The sequence below is a fragment of the Hevea brasiliensis genome, chromosome 18, assembly GCF_030052815.1.
Source record: "Hevea brasiliensis isolate MT/VB/25A 57/8 chromosome 18, ASM3005281v1, whole genome shotgun sequence".
Taxonomy (NCBI): Eukaryota; Viridiplantae; Streptophyta; class Magnoliopsida; order Malpighiales; family Euphorbiaceae; genus Hevea; species Hevea brasiliensis.
In genome coordinates, this window is record NC_079510.1 from 30,995,134 (window position 1) to 31,019,750 (window position 24,617).

At 28.5% G+C, this 24,617-nt stretch overlaps 2 protein-coding genes across 3 annotated transcripts; both read right to left on the bottom strand.

Moving 5' to 3' along the window:
• Positions 1 to 1,588: 1,588 nt before the first annotated feature.
• LOC110657153 (probable WRKY transcription factor 72) lies at positions 1,589 to 4,499 on the bottom strand. Of its 2 annotated transcripts, none has more exons than XM_021814246.2 (5): positions 4,132 to 4,499; positions 3,945 to 4,025; positions 3,202 to 3,726; positions 2,852 to 2,965; positions 1,589 to 2,669 (listed from the first exon to the last, which is right to left on the bottom strand). In XM_021814246.2, the coding sequence occupies exons 1-5, from the start codon at positions 4,210 to 4,212 to the stop codon at positions 1,761 to 1,763; spliced, it is 1,710 nt and encodes a 569-aa protein (XP_021669938.2). In that variant the 5' UTR covers positions 4,213 to 4,499; the 3' UTR covers positions 1,589 to 1,760. The 2 variants fall into 2 exon arrangements, with proteins under 2 accessions (XP_021669938.2, XP_057997073.1); XM_058141090.1 differs by having other exon boundaries at positions 3,945 to 4,021; positions 4,132 to 4,498.
• A 7,754-nt stretch (positions 4,500 to 12,253) lies between these two features.
• Positions 12,254 to 16,574, bottom strand: LOC110657154 (plant cysteine oxidase 2). The gene is made up of 5 exons (XM_021814248.2): positions 15,775 to 16,574; positions 14,622 to 14,740; positions 14,370 to 14,532; positions 13,270 to 13,503; positions 12,254 to 13,106 (listed from the first exon to the last, which is right to left on the bottom strand). Exons 1-5 carry the CDS (start codon positions 16,040 to 16,042, stop codon positions 12,976 to 12,978), a joined length of 915 nt encoding a protein of 304 aa, XP_021669940.2. The 5' UTR covers positions 16,043 to 16,574; the 3' UTR covers positions 12,254 to 12,975.
• Between the last annotated feature and the right edge of the window lie 8,043 nt (positions 16,575 to 24,617).

Sequence of the window (24,617 nt, forward strand, 5' to 3'; positions counted from 1 at the left end):
CACCGGCCATATCTACTAAGAGATGGAGAATATTAAACAAATAGTTAGACTTTTATGCCTACACTTTGTAATTAAGAAACCATACCAATTCTCTTATACGCGTACTTTGAATTAAGTATTTGTCAACTTTTTACAAGAGCCTAAATCTCAATTTAAAGCATTTTGCTCAAATTTGATTCTATGGGTATAAACACTTGTAAAACATGTTTAATTATTCTGTTAGCATTTTAACCAAACTAACAAAGCTTTAATCATGCATAAACTCTAAAAACCACTCTTTTATCGGTCCAAATTCCAAACCATAATCACATAATCATGTTTTATGTTTAAGACCTTGTTTGGTTCAAAAAACTCCATCTTATGGAGAGTATATTCTCATAAAGTACATGTTTAAGTAACTTATTTCCTAAAAAGTACGAGGGTATTTGGTTTGGCTACTTATTTTTTATTTAAAATGTATTTTTTAACTTTTTAAATAGTTTAAATGTTTAGTTAAAAGGTATTTAAAAGGAATTTGATTTGTCAAAACGCTTAAAAAATATATGTCATTGAGTATTGTGGCCATTAAAATGAGAATAGCATTGATATTTTTAAAAATTATAAGAATAATGTAATCTTTTGCTCGATCAAAAAGTAGTTTAAAATAAATAGATAAATTATAAGTAGGTTTTTTTAACTTTTGAGTCAAAACAAATACTAATATTTTTGTAACTTTCTATTAAGGCAAACCAAATATCTTCTATGTGTTTGGTATGTAAATGAACTTAACCATAATATTTTGGGGGTCGAATAGAATTAAAAAAATATTTATTAATTATTTATATTCACTCATATTAAAAATTATTTTATATTTATACATACTTAAAATATATTGTGTAAATTATTTTCATTCTAAAATATTACAGTTACAAAATAATAATAAATTTATCAAGTTATTAATTCAATCTATAGTAATCACAAATCTGCTAAAAAATTGATAAAAAATATTTTAAAATAAAATATTTTTATTTTAGATTTAGAATGACTGATAAATAAAAAAAATATTTATTAAATATTTTAATATGAGACTTATAAAAAAATATTTTAATATGAAATAATAAATAATATTTGATTGTGATTTTACTTACCAATTGAGTTGATAATTTTTAATAAATAAATTTTTATACATTGCATAAATATTTATATTTTGAATACAATTTTAATTATAAAAATATTATAGAGGTGGGAGCCATAGGGCTTTGGGTGAGGGGGCTGCCACGGCCTCCTCAAGTCCTCATTAAGTTCCGCCCTTACATCCCTTGTTGTATGCGTTGTGCAGGGGAAGATGAGTTCATAAGTTACTTCCCACTTCTTGCCGTTGCACAAAGGAAGGGCCTCGTAACTACCTCAATTCACACTGCAATGGCTTTTTGAATAACAATACATGTGGATCGGGCTCATGAGCTGTTGTGGCAGCGAAAGGATCAAGTCGAAAAACTTAGGATTGGAGAGGATTTGAAAAGTTTTGAGAAATCATGTAACTTGTTTTATTATAGTAAAACTTCTCGTTCTCCATGTCCTGTTAGTAGATATAAACTTCATATTTGAATGCTTAAAATTTGTGGGCTTGCTATGATAACGACAAGAATGTAACATCCAAAAACTGTGTTAAATGATAGAAAATGGCATAGAAACAATGTTAAAGATAAGAAAATGACATATCATCGATCTTTTTTTTCCACTCAATTGTTTTGTCATTTTCTTATATTTAACACTTCTTTTCAACTCCTATTATCCTTTTTATTATCATTATTAGCAGCCATGGAGGCACTATTAAACACAGAAAATGGTAATGCATGAGGTTGAAGCAGGCTTCCCAGTTGGGAAGTTGAAGCCGACAATCCATTGAAGTAGCTTGTTGCACATCCTTTCCCATTCTGCGGGTTCAGGGAGTTGGAAGAAATGGCCTCATTATTAGCCTCTCCTAATTTTAAATTCTGACCAAAACTCTTTGCACCCGTTTGATTTGAACTTGCACTTGCACTACCACTGCCGCTGCCTCCCATCATTGATGAAATAGCTGAAGCTAAGACAGTTCTGAAACTTGGATCACATGTTATTGCCTTGGTTAAGGTTTCTGTCAATGCCTGTTGAGAAGGTGCTTGGTGCTGGTGGTTCTTTTCTATGTAAGGCTGATACATTTGTTCTTGGATTTGTTTTCCTAGACCCAAGGACGGCCCAAGATTGGTTAGTGTTGTACTATTAGTTTGGTACCCATTGCCCCAAACTGCTGGTAATATGTTCGATTCTGCGGAAAAAAAGTTAAGACTTGTTGAAGGAAATCTAGAGGTTGAAGTGAAGCATGAAGAGAACCTAGCTGAAGTGGATGGAGAGGCTGTAAGGTCTAAAGTAATTGTTGGGAACAACGTAGATGAAGGATTTGCTAAGTAGAATTGTTTTGTTCTGGAACTATCATAGAGACTGAAGCTTAATCCATTGAGTTCTGTAGCAGTTGTTGCAGCAGCATTGGAGCCAAGGCCAGGCTGTGAGGCTGAAGAGCCTGATAATAACATGGAAGCTGCTGCTGAGGTCGTGGAAGCCATGGCTGTGGCTGAAACAGGGAGAGGGTGGTTGTGGGTTCCTTCATAGGTAGTAATCAAGATGGACATGTCCTCAGCACATCTTTGGACCTGTAAATCATGTTTGACAAAATTATTGGGATGTTGCTAATCAATCCTTTCATAAAAGACCGAATAAAGTTTTAAAAATTATTTACTGCACCTCGCTACTTTTATGAACACTGAGAGCATTCAATAATTTCTCCTAAATTTTTCACACATTATGTGTAGGAAATGATGTTGCATATGTATACCTGTTTCCTTACTGGGCATGCTGGTGCGACTGTGCAACGATAGTATGCTCGAGGGCATGGATTTCCTTTTGCAATCTTCTGACCATATTTCCTCCATTGGCATCCATCATTCATCTGTATATATAGAGTTCATATATCAGATAGTATGTATATTAGCTATAGGATCAATCATGATAATGGTAAGGCTTAATTTTACCTATGATTTTGCATTAAACTTAATTTAACACTTATTTTAATGCAATCACTACATTACAAATCTATATATGTCAAGAAAATTGAATGATTTTATCAATGCAAATTGAAATTTAAATGATAAATTCTAAGATTAAACTTGATAAAAAGATACTAACCGTTGGGGTATCACATCTAGCTCTCACACAAACCCTAGCTCTTTTCACATTGCTTTGTTGAGCAACCTCATTATCAATATTTCTCTTTAGGATCTTGCTTGGTGGCCATGTCTCTCCTGCAGCTTCATCTTCCTTGGCTAAATCTTCTGAACTATTCTCTGGGCTACGATTCAACGAAACAAGCTCGGTAGATGTCTGAAATTTGGAATCTAACCCAAGAGTCAGGCTAGCCTTTAACTCTTCATTTTCTCTACTACTTTTACTAGAGTTGCTAGTCTTCTCATCTCTTTTAGGCTCGCTTGGAGTTCTTCCAAGGCAAAGTGACACAAGCTCAGGTTCTTCGGTTTCGTCACTGGATGGGCCAGAATCTGCCGATTTCTTGCAAGTTTCTTTGCGAAGGATGTCGAGGAATCGCAATTTGAGTGATTGGTAATCTTTTTCCACCTGCTGCAGCATCATCTTTAATCGTTCATTTTCTTCTCTAACTTCACCCATTTCCGCTTTTGCAGCCTCAAGTACGTCCTCCTAAATCAATCAACAATATCATATGTTCAAGTTCAGGAGACGACGACGACGACAACTAAGCCTTAATTAATCCCAAACTAGTTATATATGTTATAGAAACAATTTCCATGTCCATCTTTAGATCAAAAGAAAAAGAAAACGAAGGCTAACATGTAATAATCCTCTTTCTTTGTGATCTGACAATATAGAAGACAGAGATCAAATAGGTTTTGATTTACCTCTTTGTCCTCATTATTGGATGAAGATGGCTTCACACCATGATCTTGTAATAATTCTCCTCTAATTCCTCTAAGCCCTACCTAAATCACATCAAAACTAACAATTAATTCTTCCTATAAACATCCCCAATAATAAAGAAAATAAAATTCTCAGAATAATAATTCATTCAATCTAAGATGAAAATACCTTAATTTCAGCCTCTTGACTACAACCATCTTTATGACTAATCAATGGAGGAACAGTAGCTGCAGCACCAGAAGCATCCATTTCTGGAACCCTCAATTAAATTACTAGAGATCTCTCGTGGGTTGGCACTGCAATTGCCACCTCTCTTATAATATAAGCTCAAGTCTCTCATGGACTTGAGTATATTTACTATATATTAAACACAATCAAATCTGAGCGTTTACCACCTTAATTATGTGGATATTACGTACGCAGACGCACAAAAATGTCAACACCTCAAATTAATTTCTACAATTATTTTATTGAGACAAAGGATTAAACAAATTCAACTTCAAAGGTTTCACAGTTAAGACACAGATGGGCTTAGATCAGACAGGGCTGAATTATCGGGCAGCCATTATTCATAAATATTGTGATTAATTAATATATAAACGAGTAGAACTGTTTTGAAGCTTCGTGCAATGATGACTTAGATCCGGTGGCCGGTGGGTTTTTTCGGGATCCGTGTCAGCGGTGGAGCCTTATATCATTGAGTTCCTGGTCAACGCGCTTGCATAACACGCAGAAAGACATTGTTGCTTCTTGCCATTGACCTTCATTTCATTTAATTTCTTGCTATGAATTTGTTTGGCATTATTATTGAGAAAAAAAAAATGTAGCTTTTCAAATATATTAAGTAAGTAATATATAGCTTTTCAATTAAGTTAAATTAGCTCAAGGCACTTTCAGTCTCTATGTACTTTACCCAACATGAGATTAAATTGGGGATTGACAATATGTTGAGTATTTTTTAGTATTCGAGGTTAAATACTATATTTAAAATGAGTTTAAATAATATATGTTATTAAATTTAAATTTTGAAAATAACATATATAATTGAATTCAAATCGAATTCAAATTTTATATGTTGCATATTTATTATTTAAATATATTATTAATTAATCATAATATATATTATATTAATATTTAAAAATTTTATGTATATTATATTTTAAATAAATAATTTAAATATTTTATAAAATTATTAAATTTTTAAAATGCAAATTATTATTAAAAAATATAAATTTATGATAATTAAATTCAGGTATTAAAAATATTAACTAAAATTATTAACATTATACCTATTGCCATTCCTAAATTAGATCATAAGATAGTTATTTTGCTTTTTACCAATTTTTTTTTTGGGTGTGATCAATAGGTCTTCTTTAATGTAATTAAAAGATAAATAAATAATTAATAAAAATAGTTTGTTGAGTTAATATTACAGAGTTGCTTCTGTTAGGGTAGATGCAGTCTGCCATCATACATAGGTCATCAAGCATGGTCAAGACTCAAATTAATAAAAAATGAACAATAAGAAAATGGAAGTTTATGTGCAAGTTGTTAACTAAGATTGCCTTTTTTAATTTATGTAATAGTGAAGTTTCAACCCTTTACCAAATATTAATTAATTGGTCATATACTATCTACCAAGTAATGTAACACAATTTAATTTAATAGGTAAAAGAAAATAAAAATCGCAATAAAATAATTAAATGCTATATATTAAAATCAACTTATACATTAAAGCCCAATGTATATATATAAAATATAGTATGGGGATCTGAAATGTAAGACTTGTAATAATTGGTCTTCGATCTGCTCAACAAATTAACATCATCTATTTGAAATCACATTGATTTAATAACATCTCTTGAAGTTGAGGCTATATGTATGTTACCTGGCTGTTGGATTAAGTAATTTCATAATTAATTAAATAGTGATTTAGAAAAATTAACATTATGTTAATCTAAGTATTATTATTAGATTATATGGTGACCATGTATGCTCCATAATTAAAAAATTTTGGCTTTTATTAGGATCTATTGGGTTCCCATTATCCCATTTATTGGCGGTCAACTGTCATTTCATTGGCCAATAATCTACGTAGTCGAGTGTGAATTAAAATTCTGAAAATTCCATAAAGTAATAAAAAAGGAAAAAAAAATAAATAAAACATCGTAGCATTATTTTTTTATAATTTTATAATTGTGATACATGCTGGTTTGAAAATATTTAATAGCCACCGAATGCAATTTATTATTATTATTTAGGAAATATGATCTTAAAATCAAAATTAACAATAACCGTATTTATAGTTCCACATATTTAATAAAAAAATGATAAAATTTAAAAATTATATACATCGACTAAAATAAGTAAATACATGGAAGTTGAGATGCAATTTATCTTAATAATTACGTAGATGAAGTAATGTAATTATTTTATAAATAAGATATATGTCTAGATTATAAATAAATCTATATAGTATCTGATTATATTCATATGATTAATTAATTGACTATAAAATAAATATGATGGAGGTATTAGGATTGTATGAATATGGGTTATAATCTATGCATTAGAAATTAATGCGTTGGGTCTTTAATCTTTTTTTTTTCATTGTGTAAAATTTATTATTTTATAGAATGATAAATTTTGATTTAATTTATTAATTTAATTTGAGCTAATTAAATTTAAAATTAACTCATATTTTATTTCAAATCGCGTTACATTTAAAATAATTTAAATTTAAAAAATATATAAAATTGAGAATTTAATTGAGATTCAACTAGTGTGATCTAATTAGAAGTTCATCTGTTTGAGTTAAAATGAGTAATTTAAATTTTCATTTGAAAATTAAAATGAATAAAATTATCTTCTATTTGAGTTATCTGAGATTATTTTTATATGGTAACCTGTTAGATAACTCTAATCATTTTGCAATTTAAAACAATTTGATCTAATTTATTAAAAAAAACAAGATTCTAAATGACCCATAATTTAAAAAAAAAAATAAAATAAATAGCCAACCCACCACCTAAAAGCAAAAGGTATTAGGTTCCTTTTAATTCAAAATAAGACTTAAAGTTCTTACATATGAATTTTTATTTAATACAAGCATTGTGCATACAACTGTTTAATTATAATTATTGATTATGGTGAGGCTCATGTGGGACTCACTATAATCAACAATTATAATGAAATTATTACATATATATCGATTTCATTATATAATTTTTCCTTATAGATGTATAAATTTTTATTTGATGAAATTGATGTGTATATAACCGTTTATCTAGTGAAACTGATGTACACATAACCATTAATTATGATAAGATTTATATAGGACTTACTTTTATAATGAGATATATATTTATGGTCAATGGGTTAATAAATATATATAAAAATAGCAACCACTGCCTTTTAGAAAAAAATTGGAGATGATAAAATACAATTAATTTCTACTTAAACATGTCATAATTTGCTTAATTTTTTTTTTAATTTTAATTAAATTCAAAGGTATTGACCTAAATCCCAACAATTAATCCCATGTTCCAAGTCTTGCAAAGGCATCCTTCAACCATTTTTTATTGCATCCAAACTATCAATTTATAGATATTGTGGTCCAAATACATCTTGAGTTTTGAAAGGCTAGAAAATTATTTAGCATTTGCCAGTTCCTAATCGAAGACTTTTAGGCCAACTTGTATTTACTCTATCCAAATGGGTCAATGATCTTTATTAAATATTGAATTAATTTATATATAAGATTTTAATTTTTATTATATATCCCAGTATTATCTATGAGTTGGAATAAGAAGCTAAATTTAATGTTTTTTCTTTTCATTGACAAAATAAGAGGCAGTGGTGGACTATCACATATCCTTGATTACAAATGTTACGTCCTTTACATGAATGTAGACCTCAGCACAGCCGGTTTCGATTCAATTTTGGGTTAAAATCATTGGTTCAACTGGACTGATTTTAATTCGAAACAATTTTGGTTTAAAACGGTTTTGATTTATAACAGTTTCAAAGTATATATCAAATTATAATAAATTTACAAACATCATTTATTTAGTTTCTAATGTAAAAAATTAAAATAATCCAAACACAAACTCTAATATAATGTTAAACAAAAAATAATTTTTGAATTGGATCGGTTTTGGTTTAGAATCGTTAGTTTGGACCAACGATATACAGTTAATGATCAAGAAAAGAAAAACCATTGCCGGCTTAACTTATGATATATCCTGATTTCAGACCAATTTATGATTTAAAACTGTTGACTCAATCCAATCCTAAACTTGACCCAGATGAATCTTAATTTTGTTCATAGTTGGAATCGGCCTGTGGTGGAGTCTACATACATGTAAAATTAGAGAGAATCCAATATATTTATATCAAAAATAAAATGTAAAATATCTTTATGATGATATAATTAATTCCTATATATATGTATATAAGAGAGCTTCTCTAAGAGATAGGGACTAGTGGGAATTGGTTTACTTGGTTAGGCCATCTACCAGTTGAATTTTATTAATTTTCTCCCTCCAAGATAGGAGTGCAAGTATCAAAGATTTGAATTAGTTTAAGAATTGATAAAAATAAATAAATAAATAAATAAATGAAGATTTTTATTTAAGGAGCTATCAATTTTGAGTCTACAATCAATTAGTATACTTGTATCAATAACAAGTGTTAGTGCACAAATAAGGCTCATTGCACTTCTATGAGTAGAACTCGAATTCGATCTTTAGAGAAAACATTATTAGGAGGACTGTCACAAATTTTAAAAATTTAATATAGTCTTTTATATGAAATACTAAAAAAAAAAAAGAAAAAAAAATAGATTTGATATTTGGATTTTTATGAATTTAAATATTATTAATTTTAAAGGTTTTGATTTCTCTAATTAATTACTAAATAAGCTGAAATTTAAGATAGATGTGATATAAAATCATTAATTTAATGAATTTTAATATATTATTTTTAGTATTATAAAATAGCCACAAAGAAAGCACCCAACATGAATGTAAACGACACAAAGATTTTGGCCTGGTCAAACACTAATGGTATGATTCCTTATTTATAAATTGTAATACGGATTTGAAAAATTAAAGGATAAGTTGAAACGTATCAACACCATTTGTTTTTCTTTAATTCGATTGAAAAATTAATATATTTAATATAATATATGAAAATAATTTAATAAATTATATACATATATTGCCTTTGACAATTGAGAAATTGAACTATTTAGAGTTGAATAAAAATAAAACAAAATTTATTCCTTTTTACATTTTTGAAACAGTCAATTTCTCAATCTTTCCTTTCTCTTTTGATTTTTTTTTAGGATAATCATCCGATGACTATTTTTACTGGTAATTATCTCTTTTTTTCATTTAAATTTTCTTGATTTTACTTTTTTTTATATTTTTTAATTATTAAACAGAACTTTAGTATATGTGTTCACCATATTTATTCTTATTGATATATCTTGAGTTATTTTTTCATTCTTAGTTAAGATTTATTTTGTTGTCTCCATTTTTATAAAATTATTTCTCCAAGTTGAGAATTTATTTTATTTTTATTTTATAAAATTTGGATGTAATATTTTGTTATCTGAATATAAGTGCAATACAAGTTATAAATCTTTCCTATAATAGGAGATCAAAATTTAAAAATTATCATATTAAACTCATAGAAAGATCATAAAGTTAAACAATGGTCTTTATCGCCACTAAATAAAGTGTGCTTTTTACCATTTAACCAAATTAAATGCTTTGTAATCATGATTGTAATTATTATTATTATTATTATTATTATTATTATTATTATTATTATATAAGTGATTTATATTGAATTTACTTATAAAAGCTATAGTAACACTATGATTTATATCACAAATTTGGATTTTATTTTCAATTAATTTCCTAACAAAATATTGATCTAATTAAACTAAAAAGAATTTTTTTTCATGAATTTACATTTTAATTTAATTGTTTTAATTTTAACAATTTAAATCAAATTACTGAAATTAATTATAATTTTATCTAACTAATTGAATTAATCAAAATTAAAATAAAAAATATATTTTATTTGTTAATTGTCTTTTCCCTTTTTTATTTCTCTATCTTGTTAATAAAATACATATTTATAATTTTTAATGAATAAAATATACTTTTTTCTAATTCAATTTTTATAATTTTTATAAATTGAATACAATGCAATTAATTTTACAACTGATCTAAATTACAAGAAATTAAAAGATTTTAATTAAATTGCAAATTTCTGTAAAATTTTATCTTTTTAAGTGTAATTATGCATATTAAAACTTGAATAGATAGAGGTTTATATATAAAGTTTCATTTGACACAGCTTAAAATAAAATTTATATTATAGTTTGATAATTATAACCATTTATATATAAAAATCAAATTACATTAAATTGGAATTATTCTACATCTTATATAATCATCCAATAAAATTTTAAAATATTATATTACAGGAAAATAACTCTGAAAATTTGGTTTCATTTCTTAAAATTAATTAGAAATCCAATCAAATACAACAATAATTAAACGCAATCTCTTGCACCACATCCAATGTTGATCTATCAAAATTGTTGCAGTAAGAAAAGGGAAAATTCTTGAATAGACCTGATTAATGATAGACTCGAGACAAATTATGTATAAAATCAAATAACCTATAAAACCATATAGGAATGCTTTCTTTGATAGGGTCTGAGATGAGAGGAATAATGAGATCCATGTCCTTGTTGTCCTCCTGATACAGAAGTGGCCTGCAAAACGCCTTTCTGTTAGATACATCGACTTAAATATATAACCATATTTCTTGCATTATAAAGATAAAGGAGAAGATAGTATTGGCTCAATTTCTAGTGCCATGAGCCTGGAAGCTCTATTGGCTTAAAGACATGGATCAACTTGTTGGGTTCCCCTCCTTGCAACCTGTCTAGATTTCTCAATCATTCCTTTGTTTCTATATGAGGAAATCCTGTAAATGAATTTAAATGAAGGAACTTGTCAACAAGTTACAAGCATATGGAGAAGAGGAGCTCATCAAGAGGAACGTCATTGCATCCTTGAGCCAAAGTTCGTGGACATACTCGCGAATATCCTTGGAACCATTGCAGATTGTCTTTTCAAACATTAGTGTTTCATCTGATATGGCTCCATGTGGCCCAAAGAATCAATCAACATCAAGAACGCTAATGTCCAGGTCTAAAAATGGATTTCCAAGCTACAAATAGCATCAACAAAACATAATAATTAGCATAAAAAATTAGTCCAGGATGAAATATGCTTGTTCAGACGTTGCAGATTCATTTTACCGATTGATGGCCCTGATGTTTGGCTGCTGCTTGTACTCTAGTAAGTCTGCTAACTGGAAAACACATATGGTGTCCTACAAACATAAACTTCTTATATCTAAAGTAAGATGAGGGGTTTTTGTATTTACAGAAACATGATACAACTGCAGATAATTGAATACCTGCTAGAAACAGATCAAGCTCGCTGGTATTAAAGCCTTCTCGAGGCTGTAAGTCACAAATTTTGAAACAATCAAAAGGAATATCGTCATTCCCAGTAACAAAATGCGTGCCAACTCAAGCTGGTTTCCTTCTAAGTTTCTTAATTTGAGCTCGTATTTGGGTATCAGAATCCAACTTCAGTTGGTGACGACACGTATATATAACATATTCGATTCCGTTAAACGTTCAAGTTACAAGCAACCTTTTATTTTATTTTCAGCAATTATAATCCTTACCCAAGTTCCAAGAATATTCATTCTTTGACAAGAAGTCCATTTTTCCAGGTTGAAAAGGACGTTGTTATATGAAAGCTTCAAAAGCAAGAAGGGCCTGGTGAACAACATTCCCAGATTGAGCATCACATCACTCAAGCAAGTAGCTTCAAACCAAAAGGTGCTACTGTGCTCAGTGCTCACCACCACCATTCCACATTAATTAAAACTTTAAAATCCATTTGAATCAACAAGAATCAAGAAAATACTGCTTGATTTATGCTGAAACACTATCCAAGAAACTGGTCTTTGATTTTTTTAAGTTTATTCAAATTAAACTGAATATTTTAATTGACCACCATTTCTGCTTTCCAATGAGCTCGTGAACTTCCCATGTGTGTGCGTGAAAATATACATATATTCCTCGGTAAGATTAATATACCCATCAGCCATAACACAGATGAAAGAACGACTATTGTAGAGTTCCAACGAAATCTTCGAATTTGAAAGAATATTCAAGCACTACTAATAAATCACAATAAAGATTGTTATTATTCTTTTATTAATATCACGTACTAAAAAAGAGATGAGCAGCACACAGAGAGGTCTATTCCACCACAACAAGGTGGACCTTGTCACACTCACTGAGACTCTCATATTCACACCCTCCCTCCCACCCAATTCCCTTAAAAAAAATTCCCAAAAAGTAGGATTCAATCAAGGTCGGAGACGTTGTCTCCAAAAAAATGAGCACAATAGCAGAACAATTGCATCAGAAACAGGGCAGTGTTGAGGATCTCAGGAGCCATATTATTTTAGAACTTGCCAATAAAAGAAGCACCCTGTCTGTCCTTCAAGTACCAAAAACCATGCAACAAAATACCCTGAAACCTTACCAGGTACCAAACGTTGGTGCTATGCAAATCTAAGGAAACAAAACCTTAAGAAATGGAAGAAATGGTTAACTGTCAAGAGATGATAGTGACCAAAAAAAGTGCACTTTTTAACTTTTCTCACTCTCCTATCAACCTCTTTCCGGTGCACCTACAACATTTTTTTCCCTTTTTTTTAACCTTTTATGTACAGAGACTGTAGAGTGAAAAGGCACCGAGTGCCTGCCACATGTTCCACATGGAAAACCCAAAAAAAAAAAAAAAAAGAAAATGACCTAAACCAAATAGTTTAAATGAAGAAAAACTCTATCTGCTACACACAAATGGGCAGCAGCCATGAGAACAGGCACAGAAGGTTTCAATTTAGAAGGCTTTGGCTCGGGCCTCCGTACAGTTCTGCATCCATAGCAATTTCCTCAGGTTTCATCCCTCTCTCTTGAAGCCATGCATAACTTTCTCTGTCCTCTTCAGGTACAGAAACCCCATCAACTGAATTTGCAGACAAAAGCCAGATTATCGAATATTTATGAACTCAGTTTTCAAATACTAGTACCAAAATCATCAAAAGATTTAATAAAAAAAGATAACACTAATTCATTGAGGCTGACAAATGTCAAATAATGATGAACTATTTGAAGATACAGTACGGTACCTGAGAAATTGCCAAATGGAAAGTCATAGTAGTACGTGCAATGCCTTCCTTCAGGTTCTGAATATGGGGGGCCCAGTACGTCTAGAACTGCACATGCTGTCACTGCCGAGAGACAGTGCATGTTGCCTCCATCAGCAGGGTAAAGGATGGTTGGGTTGCAAGGTGCAATGAAGTTAGAGTCTATCTTGACCTTAGCCAGTCGCACTGGTGGTTGCTGGATATCAGACTGCATCACTGATTAAGAAAAACCAAGAGATGTTGAGGATAATTTCACTTTCAGGTGAGAAAAGGAGAACAAATAAATTGTAATTTTCTAGCATTCTACCGGAGTTTTGAGAATGATTCTCAGAACTAAAACTTCAAGCAGGAGATCTCCCAAAGCATCAAGACATTCCACTCAAAACTTAAAGTCTGTTTAATGTTATTGTTAAAGCTACTGTTAAAAAAGCATCTCCATAAATATGTTAGTAAAAGGATATTAAAACTTAATTTAAAATTAAATTTAACATAATTTATTCATAAAAACTCTAAAATAACTGAATAATTTTTTTTAACATTTAAAACGATACTTTTTCAAAAAAAAAAATTTTTTTGGATCTCCTAACTAAGAGTCTGTAAGGTTAATGAAGGTCCTAAACCTACCTGAAAAACTATACCAAACTAAATTTATATTACTGTTTTAGTTTGGTTTGGTTTTGATTCCTCACTCTATTAACCGAAATGATCCTGTACCAGAAGCATACTTGTACGGAATTGAAAACTGAACCGAAAGTCCCAATCTCAACCCTAAACAAGACCTTAATAAAGTTACTGTTTTCATAGCAATTAATCTGGAGCAATGTACAGAACTAAGACTTGCTTTATTTTATCCTAAAATGTTCCCATTTTTTTTCCATTCAAACTTCCAAAATATTTATGTTGACATGCTCCACCAGCTTCCATTTGTTTTACAAGTCTATGCCTGTTGGAATGATGATTAGAATTGCTTAAGCTTATAAATTTAACTTCCGCAGCAGATATATATGTTCAAAACAAAAAATAAAAAGTTTGTGTGTGTTTGTGCGCGAGAGAGAGAGAGAGAGAGAGAGAGAGAGATTCACCATCAGAAGGATTCGCCACAGCAGACGCATTGCAAGGGCCATCAACCACCCAGTCATATGATTTAATGTGCATCTTCCCAAATAGTAGCTTGCAAAAAACAGTCATTCCAGGATGATTATGAAGGGGTATCACACCTGATGGCGGGAAACAGAAGATACCCATCTGTAATAATAAAAAAATTAGAGAACCCAAATTAAAACATACTTCCCCAAGTCTCAAATACTGTAAATGCACCTCAAAGCCCTACGCACCGAGAAATTGTTAGATTCATGGATATGCAGGTATTTTATTTTAGGGGTTCTCCCAGCAGTAAGTGGACGAAAATATGGCATCTCCGGATTCAGACGAAAATCCTCTGGCTTGATGTCATCTAGAGACAAGGCAGCAGCCATTAAAAATCAACTACAAAGTAAATGAGAAAACAATAAAGTTAATTTTGCAGAATCAGAACCCAAGATCTGTGCTCTATTCTCAATTCTGCAAATTTTATAGACAAATGGCTAAAAAAAGAAACTTCAAACAGACCAAATAATTAATTTCAAATATATCTCACATCCATAAAAACATATATAATGGCAATTGCTATTAAAATAAAATTGATAAGCGGCAGAATAAACGAATGGCAGAAACATTAAGGAAATAACAACACTTTGATCCAAGGAGAATACACAAAAAGAAGGTAAGTGAAAGAGCTAGCATAGCAAACATATGGTGCAAATGAACACCCTTTTTTATTCAATAACTTCAGTTCAACAACAAGATTTAAAAAAAAAAAACACAAATATACCATTAAAGGGACAACATAGGAAGATATCAATGTCCCATTCCTAAAAAAAATACACAAATGTACAATTAAAGGGACAACATAGGAAGATATCAATGTCCATTCCCCATAGAAAAACATGGTCAAAATAAACCATGATTAAAATAAAACAACTGGCAGCTGACCACACCAAACCAGAATTAATAAGTTCCATAAAGCATGATTGTACAAGAAGATGAAACCGCAGCAAAGTCAATAATATGGCAACAAGAAACCATTGCCATGGAAGAGGTAATGCAAGTCCTAATGGCAATCATTGGATGTAAAATTTAAGTCTCCATAAAGAGCAATTATGCCAATGTTGACATACTAATAGATAAGTACATGATACACAACTAACAACTAAAACTAACAAAGAACAATTTTCATTATATGGCATGAATAAATTGCCTAATCAGAATTGCCAAAACTTAATCCCATAAATCAATACTAAAATGCAGCTAATGCTGCCAGATCATTAAATTTTAATGGCTTCCCCTTCTAAAAAATTATAATTTTCAATACCTGAATCAAATTGATTAAAAAACTCTCACCAACCTTACCACACCACCAAGGAGAAAAGGACAAAAGAAATCACATACCCAAAACCGCCCTCAGCTTTTCGATTTTATCAGGAGGGGCAACAATTCCAGGGCCACCAACGGAAAATACTTCCTCGCAGGTGTCATACAGTTTTTGAATCGGCGATACCACCACCGCCTTCTTGTGGGGCCGTCGCCGGCTCTTCTTCCCTTTGGTATTCGTATTGGTTTTTGGATTTGGATACGGGTCCAGAATTGGATTCTTTTCTTTCTCCAATTCACAAGACTTCTTTTCCTTCTTGTTAGCCTGACTTGTCTCAATCCCCATTCAGCCAAACAATTCCTCAAATGGGAACCCTCAAAAAATTCCCCCGTCAACCAAAAACAAAAAATTGCTATATGGGTATCAAAGTAAATGCGATAATTAAGCTCACTACCAAGTGACACAAGGTGGGTAAGGCTCAAAATTCAGCCAAAATAGAAGCAAAACAAAGATGGGTGTTGCAGAAAACGCAAAATTATGATATATCCAAAGTTTTACGTACCAAAACAGAGAAATAAAAAATAAAAGAAAGAAGCAAGCGTTAGAGGTAGAAGTATGTATGATAGTTTTCTTTCCCCTTTTCTAGGATAGAATAGTACAGCACACAAGGAGGTAAAAAGAGAAGAACAGAGATACTGATGATGATGTGAAAAGAAGCATCTCTGTTTAGTTGATTAAGGCGATGGCAAGGAAAGGATTGAAGAGAGATGGGTATAAATGGGAGCAGACAATTGGAGGTTTCTAGGGTTATAGCTGGAAGGGAAATACCATTGTTTTCTTTGACAGAGTGAAAACCAGGGGCCATAGCTCGGCTTTCCTATGGGCTATTCCTAATACCAGAATTTTATTTTTATCTATTCTTCCTCCTTTTGTGCTTTTCTCATTTTGTCCTCTCTTTTTTTCCTATTTTTTCACTATAATAAATATATGAAAAAAAATTATTATTATTTTTCACTTTTCTTTTTAATTAGGGTTTAACTTTTTTAATCCACTCATTTTGGAAACTTTGGATTTTTCTTTGGCACTGGTGTGGATTTTTTTTAAAAACTTTTTTTGGTTTACCTTTGCTAGATGGGATGAATAATGAATATCCAAATCAAATCCCCAATTGTTATTTTTATCCACCAAAAAGAGAAATTTTGGTCTTGCCCACAAAATGTTAATTGATATATTTCCAATTTTATTTTCTCAATATCTTCTTTTTTCTTCTACATATTATTAATTATTAAATTGGTAAAATCCAAAGCCATTTCTTCACTCTTTTATAACTAATTATTATTAGAATCTAAAATATTTTCAACAATAATTCACTATTTTTGTTTACATATTTTTATTTATTATAAAGTTGATGTTATATCACAAATTTTAAGTGATATAGTATTTATAGTAATATTTAAAAGTTGATTGGTGATTATGAAAAGTCACCCTCTTAATTTTTAAAGATTAAGAGAGCGTTTTGACTAGAGTTAATAAGATTTTATCACTGATTTTATATTTAATAATTATTTTATCGAATATTTCTAATTTAACAGTTATATAAATAGTTAATAACTAACAGCTAATATTTAACAGCTAACAGTTAATAAAATAGCTGATAGCTATTAAAACAGATAATAACTATTAAAACAGCTAATATTATCGAACAGGGCTAAAATATTATTAAAATATTATGTAAAAAAAATAAAAATATCTTCATTTAAGGCTCCATTTATTTTAAAAAAATAATTTATATATGAAAAATATTTTTTAAAAATATTATAAAAACATTTTTCATAAAATATATTTCATTGTTTTGTTATAATATTAAATTAATGATATCATTTATTTTTTATATGTATAAATATTTTTTATATTTTAATAAAATTATCAAAGTTCAGAAAATAGAAAATGACTCTCTCTCATTTTTCTTGAAAATAACTTAATTTTTTATTTAATTGAGAAAATATTTTTTATTTAATAATTTTTTTAATAACCTAAATATTAAAAATATAAAATAATATTTTCACATTTTTGAAGTCTAAATATCTCTATTTACTTATTTTAAAATTATACTTTTCATTTTATAGATTATAATTGTTATTATTCTAACCATTATTCTTAAGCTTAATTTAAAAATTTGTTTCATATTTTTTTTAATATTATATATCTATATAATATATGTTAATAGTATGGTATAATACATACAAAATATTTTTTATTTTCTTTTTATAAATGAGTGGCAATGAATAAAGTTACATACTTTATTTTATAGAAATGATAATTTAATCAATCATTGAAACTATCAAATTCTACCCTACTATGATTAGGATAAATCTTTTATTTATTTTTTTTTATTTCTGAAAAATTTACTCTTTTAAAATTTAATTCACTCAAATTTAAGATTAACACAAAAAAATTATACATCAAATGTATATAGAGTCTTCATTATTTAAAAACTTGATATATGCTAATTTTATTATTGACTTAAAAATATTTTACTCTGCTTTGATAAACTCATTATAATTTTCTTTTATTTTTTATAAAAACATATTACTATGCTTTGATAATCTCATTGTAATTTTCCTTATTTTTTTTATACTTTCATTCATGTATTCATGTATTCTGTATTATTTATTTTTTTTAAAAACTATTTATTTTCATTCATTGTTAAATTTTCAACTCTAATTTCTCCTAGCAAACTTTTTTTTGAAATATTTAATTTAGATATTGAATAATTAATAGCTAATTATAATAAATATATCTTAAATTTTATTATTATTGATATGTAAAATGATTAGTAAGAATATATATCATATTATTTTTTTTATTAAAATTGACATATATTTATTAATTTATTGTACAATATAAATTAAAATTAAATTATATATATATATATATATATATATATATATATATATATATATATCATAAGAATGAACACTATAACCAGTTTAGTTATTATTTATAATATTTTTATCATTATCTATTATTTTTTATAATTTAAAATAATTTATTAATATAAAAATTACTTTAAAGAAACAAAAATTTTATAATTTGCAAATTTAAAAGGATAATATAGAAATAAAAAAAATAAAATAAAATCAACCAACAACTAATAATAAAATAAAATTATAAAAATGAAGTTGATGAATCACCAATTGACTGAGTCTAGAGTCAGCTATTAAAAACTAATTCATAAATTTTAAATCTAAATGAAAAACTATCAATTTCTATGATAAAAGGAAAACTTATTCCATACCAACTTTAGAAGACTATGAAGAGTAAAAAAGAAAATATTTAAGGATATATTTATTTAAAAATAATAATAATAATAATTCTTATTTCAATGACAAGGAAATTTAAGCATTACTTTGGAATAATAACTTATCACATATGATTTTTTTATTACAATATCAAAAATAAATTATGAATATATAGGTTAAAGGGTTATAGATGAAATATTGGATTTTCTTATTTAGATCCAATTTTTTATGAATTCAAGATATAAGATATATGATAAGATTCATCTATTAAAATATAGGTTTCATATAATTATGTCTTAAATTTATAATAAATCAAATTTTGACAAAAATTTCCTTAAAACAACGCAGGAGTAATTAGTTAGATATTTCATTAATTAAGAAGAATTTATGAATTTATTCCTTTTGCTATTTAGATGGTTATTTTTAAAAAAAAAAAAAAAGAATCAATGATAATTTTATATGGATAATTAATAGTTTTTTCTTTTTTGGGATTTCAAATGATAACAATATGAATGTGAATATGAGCCTCAAATGTGAAAGCAACTTGCTATAAAAATAATATATGCATATTGATTGATTGTCACTTATCCAATTGACTTTTCTATATACAAAGATAATTGTCTTCATTATAAAAAGGCATAATTAATAGCAAAAATACCTAATTTTTAATTAGGAAAAAACATGTATGATATGTTTTACAAAATGTGTTAATTAAGACTCTATTTATTTCATGAAAAATAATTTATATATGAAAATTATTTTTTAAGAAAATTATTTTTTAAAAAATATTTTCTATAAAAATATTTTTTGTTATTTGATTATAATATTAAACTCAAAAGTTTAAAAATATAAAAAAATATTTTTTAGCAAAATATTTTACGTTAGACAAACGGACTATTATTCTAGAAATTGCATATATATATACATGCCTATTCATGTACAAAAATCAAGAATTTTATACTCAATGTACCCTTCTTCTCTACTAAAAACTTATTAATTTCTAATTTCTGTTTTTCTGTATTCATAAATTCACCCTTTCTATTCCAAATGATTCAAGATGAAATCTTAAATCTTAATTAGGCAATTCCCTTGTAATTATACTAAAAATGATATATTCTATGTTGTTTTTATCGTTCAATTAGCATATAATGTGACTTAATTTTGCAATTAATTCAAATATTTAATCCGATATTCTATTGTACAAATTACATAAAAATTAATAAGAACTAACAATATTTAATGTCAAACTAGCTCTCCTTTAATTTGCATAAAAATAACAAAAAAAAAAAGACTCCAGAAATATTGAATTTTAGAAAATAAGTATTGCTTTTGTTAAAGATTATTAAAAAAAAAAAGAGAAAATAAGTAATTAAACTCATCAATTACCCATAACTAAGCCATGAAATAATTAATGATTAAAAGAATAATCAACCACAAAAGTAAAAATTATTGTACCTCTATTCCATCTTATGATTATATAAGGAAGATAGATGTTTGGCATTCGATCTGTGTACGCTTATTTACCTTTGATATTATGCTCTTCTCAGTCTGCAATAAAATTAGAACTAAAATTTTAGTTAAAGCTAGCATTAAACTTTAATATTTTATAATCAAATTTACATTATTTGGAGAAATTTCTCTAACTCTTTTAATCTACACGTGATGATACAAACGAATATAATACAAAATAAGTAGAAATAATCAATCATAAATTCACTCCTAATAAATGATAACAACATACCTTGTATGAATTCAAGTGCTCTTCTTCCATCTTTGTTTTGAAAATGATAGAAAATATCATGCGTTCATAGTTTCTGAAGGAGAACTCTGGCAAATTATTGATATATTCTGTTTTTTTCCTTCATTTAAATATAAAAATGCGTCGTATAAAATTTTTAAAAAAAAACACGTGGTAATCATGCGATTAATAAAACAAAAAAAATTTCGACCTAATTTTTAACGCTATTATTCGTTTCATGTGACTCAGATTTTCCTTACTTTCAAAATTTTATTTTATTTTTTTTATTAGGAGTACTTTTAGATCATACATATACTTCACTCAGTATCAAAATCATAAACAAGCATATTTTATTTAAAACAGCAAATGATTTTAAGAAACAAAATGGAAATTGGGTTTTTTTTTTCTTAAAAAAAGTTAATATAATTCGGAAATTTGGAATGTAAAATTTAGTTAAATTTAACTATGCCTTTCTTTCAAATATTAGGGTTTGTAATTCATTATTGATTAACGAATTATATAAATTAATAAATATATATTATGATTTTATATGCCTTTGTGTTAACAAAAATATATAAATAGTATTCATTACATTTACATATAATTGATATTATTCGCAAATCCTAAAATAATATAATCAATGATGAAGGTTTTCAAAAAAGTTCATGCTTTTCCAGTCATATTCATATGATTAAGAATAATAATAAAAAAATAGAAGCAAATTAATAATGAAAATATATATTCTTTTCATCTGATTAAAATCTAAAAAAAAAATAAGTTAAAAAACTAAGGCCAAAATGGGAAGAACAAAAATAGTTCAGTTAGAAAGGAGTCAAGAACCATTAATGAAAGTCGAAAGAAGTTTCTAGAGTATTGTAGTTTTATAGAACTGAAAACAAAGCCAGTCAATATATAGCTCAATGGAGCATCGTGTTCTTCTTTCTTTTTTTTTTTGCCTTGAATTTTCTTGGCATGCAAAAAAAGCCTAAGAAACTTGCAACGCATGCATGCTTTGTGAAAAGAGAAGCTAAAGGCCAAAAATGTTTGGCATATAAACTTGTAGTTTTCCTAAATTCCCTTTTTATTCTAATCTCATAAGACACTGTTTTTGGCCTTCTTTTGAGTTTTCAATTAAGTTCTAATTCCTCTATTCGTTTCAGGCGAAAAAAAATAAAGAAAACAAACTAACACCATGCATGTAGTTTCGTTGTTCTTTCTAGCTAGGGTTTAAAAACACACAAGCATATATATATATATATATATATATATATATATATATATATATATATATATATATATATATAAAATTCATTTTTACGGTTTTGGATAGGGGTGGCCATGATTTAAGAACCATCGATTACAGTTTCTGAACCGCCGGTTTAGTTTCAATGAAATCATGAACCTGAATCAAACCGCCAAGGGATGGTTTGGAAGAAGGTTCCTGAACCGTCAGTTCTGGTTTGAGCCCCGGTTTAAAATAGTTTGAAATGCGGTTCGAAAAAGAACGGTTCAAGACAGTTTGGAGGACGGTTTGGAAGTAGTTTAGGGATGGTTTAAGGGTAGTTTAGACAAAAAAAATTAGAGAAAAATTTTTTTGATTCAAAATTTAAGTTATATTTGTAAAAATATTTTAATTTTTCTTAGAAATCTTTTAATCAAAATAAAATAAGAAAAAAAAAGAAAATAATTTATCTTTAAGAAAAAATTAATAAATAAAGACTTGACTCAACTCAACTCAACTAAGTCTTTATCCCAAAAATTTGGGGTCGGCTATATGGATTCGCTTTTTCCACTCTGAATGATTTTGGGTTAAATCCTCAGAAATGTGTAATACTTCTAAGTCATGTTGTACTACTCTCCTCCAAGTCAATTTAGGTCTACCTCTTTTTTTCTTTCTATCCTCTAACCTAATGTGCTCTACTTGTCTAACTGGAGCCTCCGTATGTCTACGCTTCACATGACCAAACCACCTTAATCTCCCTTCTCTCAACTTATCTTCAATTGGCACCACTCCTACCTTTTCTCTAATACTTTCATTACGGACTTTATCTAGTCTAGTATGGCCACTCATCCACCTTAACATTCTCATCTCTGCAACTCTTAACTTAGATGCATACGACTCTTTCAGTGCCCAACACTCACTACCATATAACATAGCCGGTCGTATGGCTGTACGGTAAAATTTTCCTTTTAATTTATTGGGAATCTTACGATCACATAAAACTCCCGTGGCACGTCTCCACTTCAACCATCCGGCTTTAATCCTATGACTAACATCCTCCTCACATCCCCCATCTACTTGAAGGACTGAGCCTAGATATTTAAAGTGATTACTTTGGAACAGTACCACTCCATTCAAACTAACTTCTTCCCTATCACCAGTTTGGCCTTCACTGAACTTGCAATGCATGTATTCTGTCTTCGTTCTACTTAACTTAAAACCCTTTGACTCTAGAGTACTTCTCCAAAGTTCTAGCTTCCTATTGACTCCTTTTCGTGTCTCATCTATCAGAACAATATCATCCGCAAATATCATGCACCAAGGAATACTCTCTTGTATATGTTTCGTCAGTTCATCCAAAACTAATGTAAAAAGGTAAGAGCTTATGGCTGATCCTTGGTGTAATCCAATTGAGATCGGAAAATCTCTTGTGTCCCCTCCCACTGTGCGCACAATAGTAGTTACTCCTTCATACATATCTTTCAATACTTGTATGTACCTAATAGATACCCTCTTTTGTTCTAACACATTCCATAAGACCTCTCTTGGAACACTATCATAAGCCTTCTCCAAATCAATAAAAACCATGTGTAGATCTTTCTTCACATCTCTATATTTCTCCATCAAGCTTCTAATGAGAAAGATCGCTTCCATAGTTGAACGACCGGGCATGAAACCAAATTGATTGAGAGAGATAGAAGTATCATGACGTAGTCGATGCTCCACAACTCTCTCCCACAACTTCATAGTATGGCTCATGAGTTTAATTCCCCTATAGTTTGAGCAACTCTGTATGTCTCCCTTATTTTTAAAAATAGGTACTAAAATACTCTTCCTCCATTCATCAGGCATTTTCTTTGAGTTTAGAATCTTATTAAATAATTTAGTTAACCATGCCACTCCCATATCTCCCAAATACTTCCACACTTCAATTGGTATTTCATCGGGTCCACAGGCTTTACCCACTTTCATTCTCTTAAGTGCTTCCTTTACTTCTAAAGATCTAATACTTCTAGTATAATTTACATTCTTTTCTATTGTTCTAAATAAAGACTTGAACCTGATTAAAAAACTAGAGATGAAATTAATTTTTTTTAAAGAAATTAGCAAAAAGTGTATGAACTTAATTTTGCCTAAATATCCCTTTAGGATTTAGAGGAATAAAAATTTCTAGTTCTATTACTTGTCTTTTTTAAAAAATTATATAATAATTGATAATTAAAAAGTATAAAAGAGAAAAAAAATTAAAATAGAGGGTATTAGAAATTTTATTGAGAATTTAAAGTAATAACAAAATAATTGAGATAGTATTGAAAATTTAAGTAAGTATATAAAATAATAAAGTAGGAAAATTAAGAGAGTATTGAAAATTGAGAGAGTGTAGAAAATAATTATTTAGAGAATTTGAGAAAAATTGAAAAATATTAAGAATTGAAGAAAATGCAGAGAATAATTGTGTAGAGAATTAATGATATATATAAATAAATTAGGAGTGAGGTAACATATTTATTGAATTTTTTATATTTAAATCGCCGGTTTAATCCGGTTTGAAATTGTCGGTTCAATCCGGTTCAGAACCTCCGGTTCACGGTTCTTAAAAAATATGAACCTGAATCAAATCGCAGAAGAACGGTTTCGGTCCGGTTCGAAGCCGGTTTG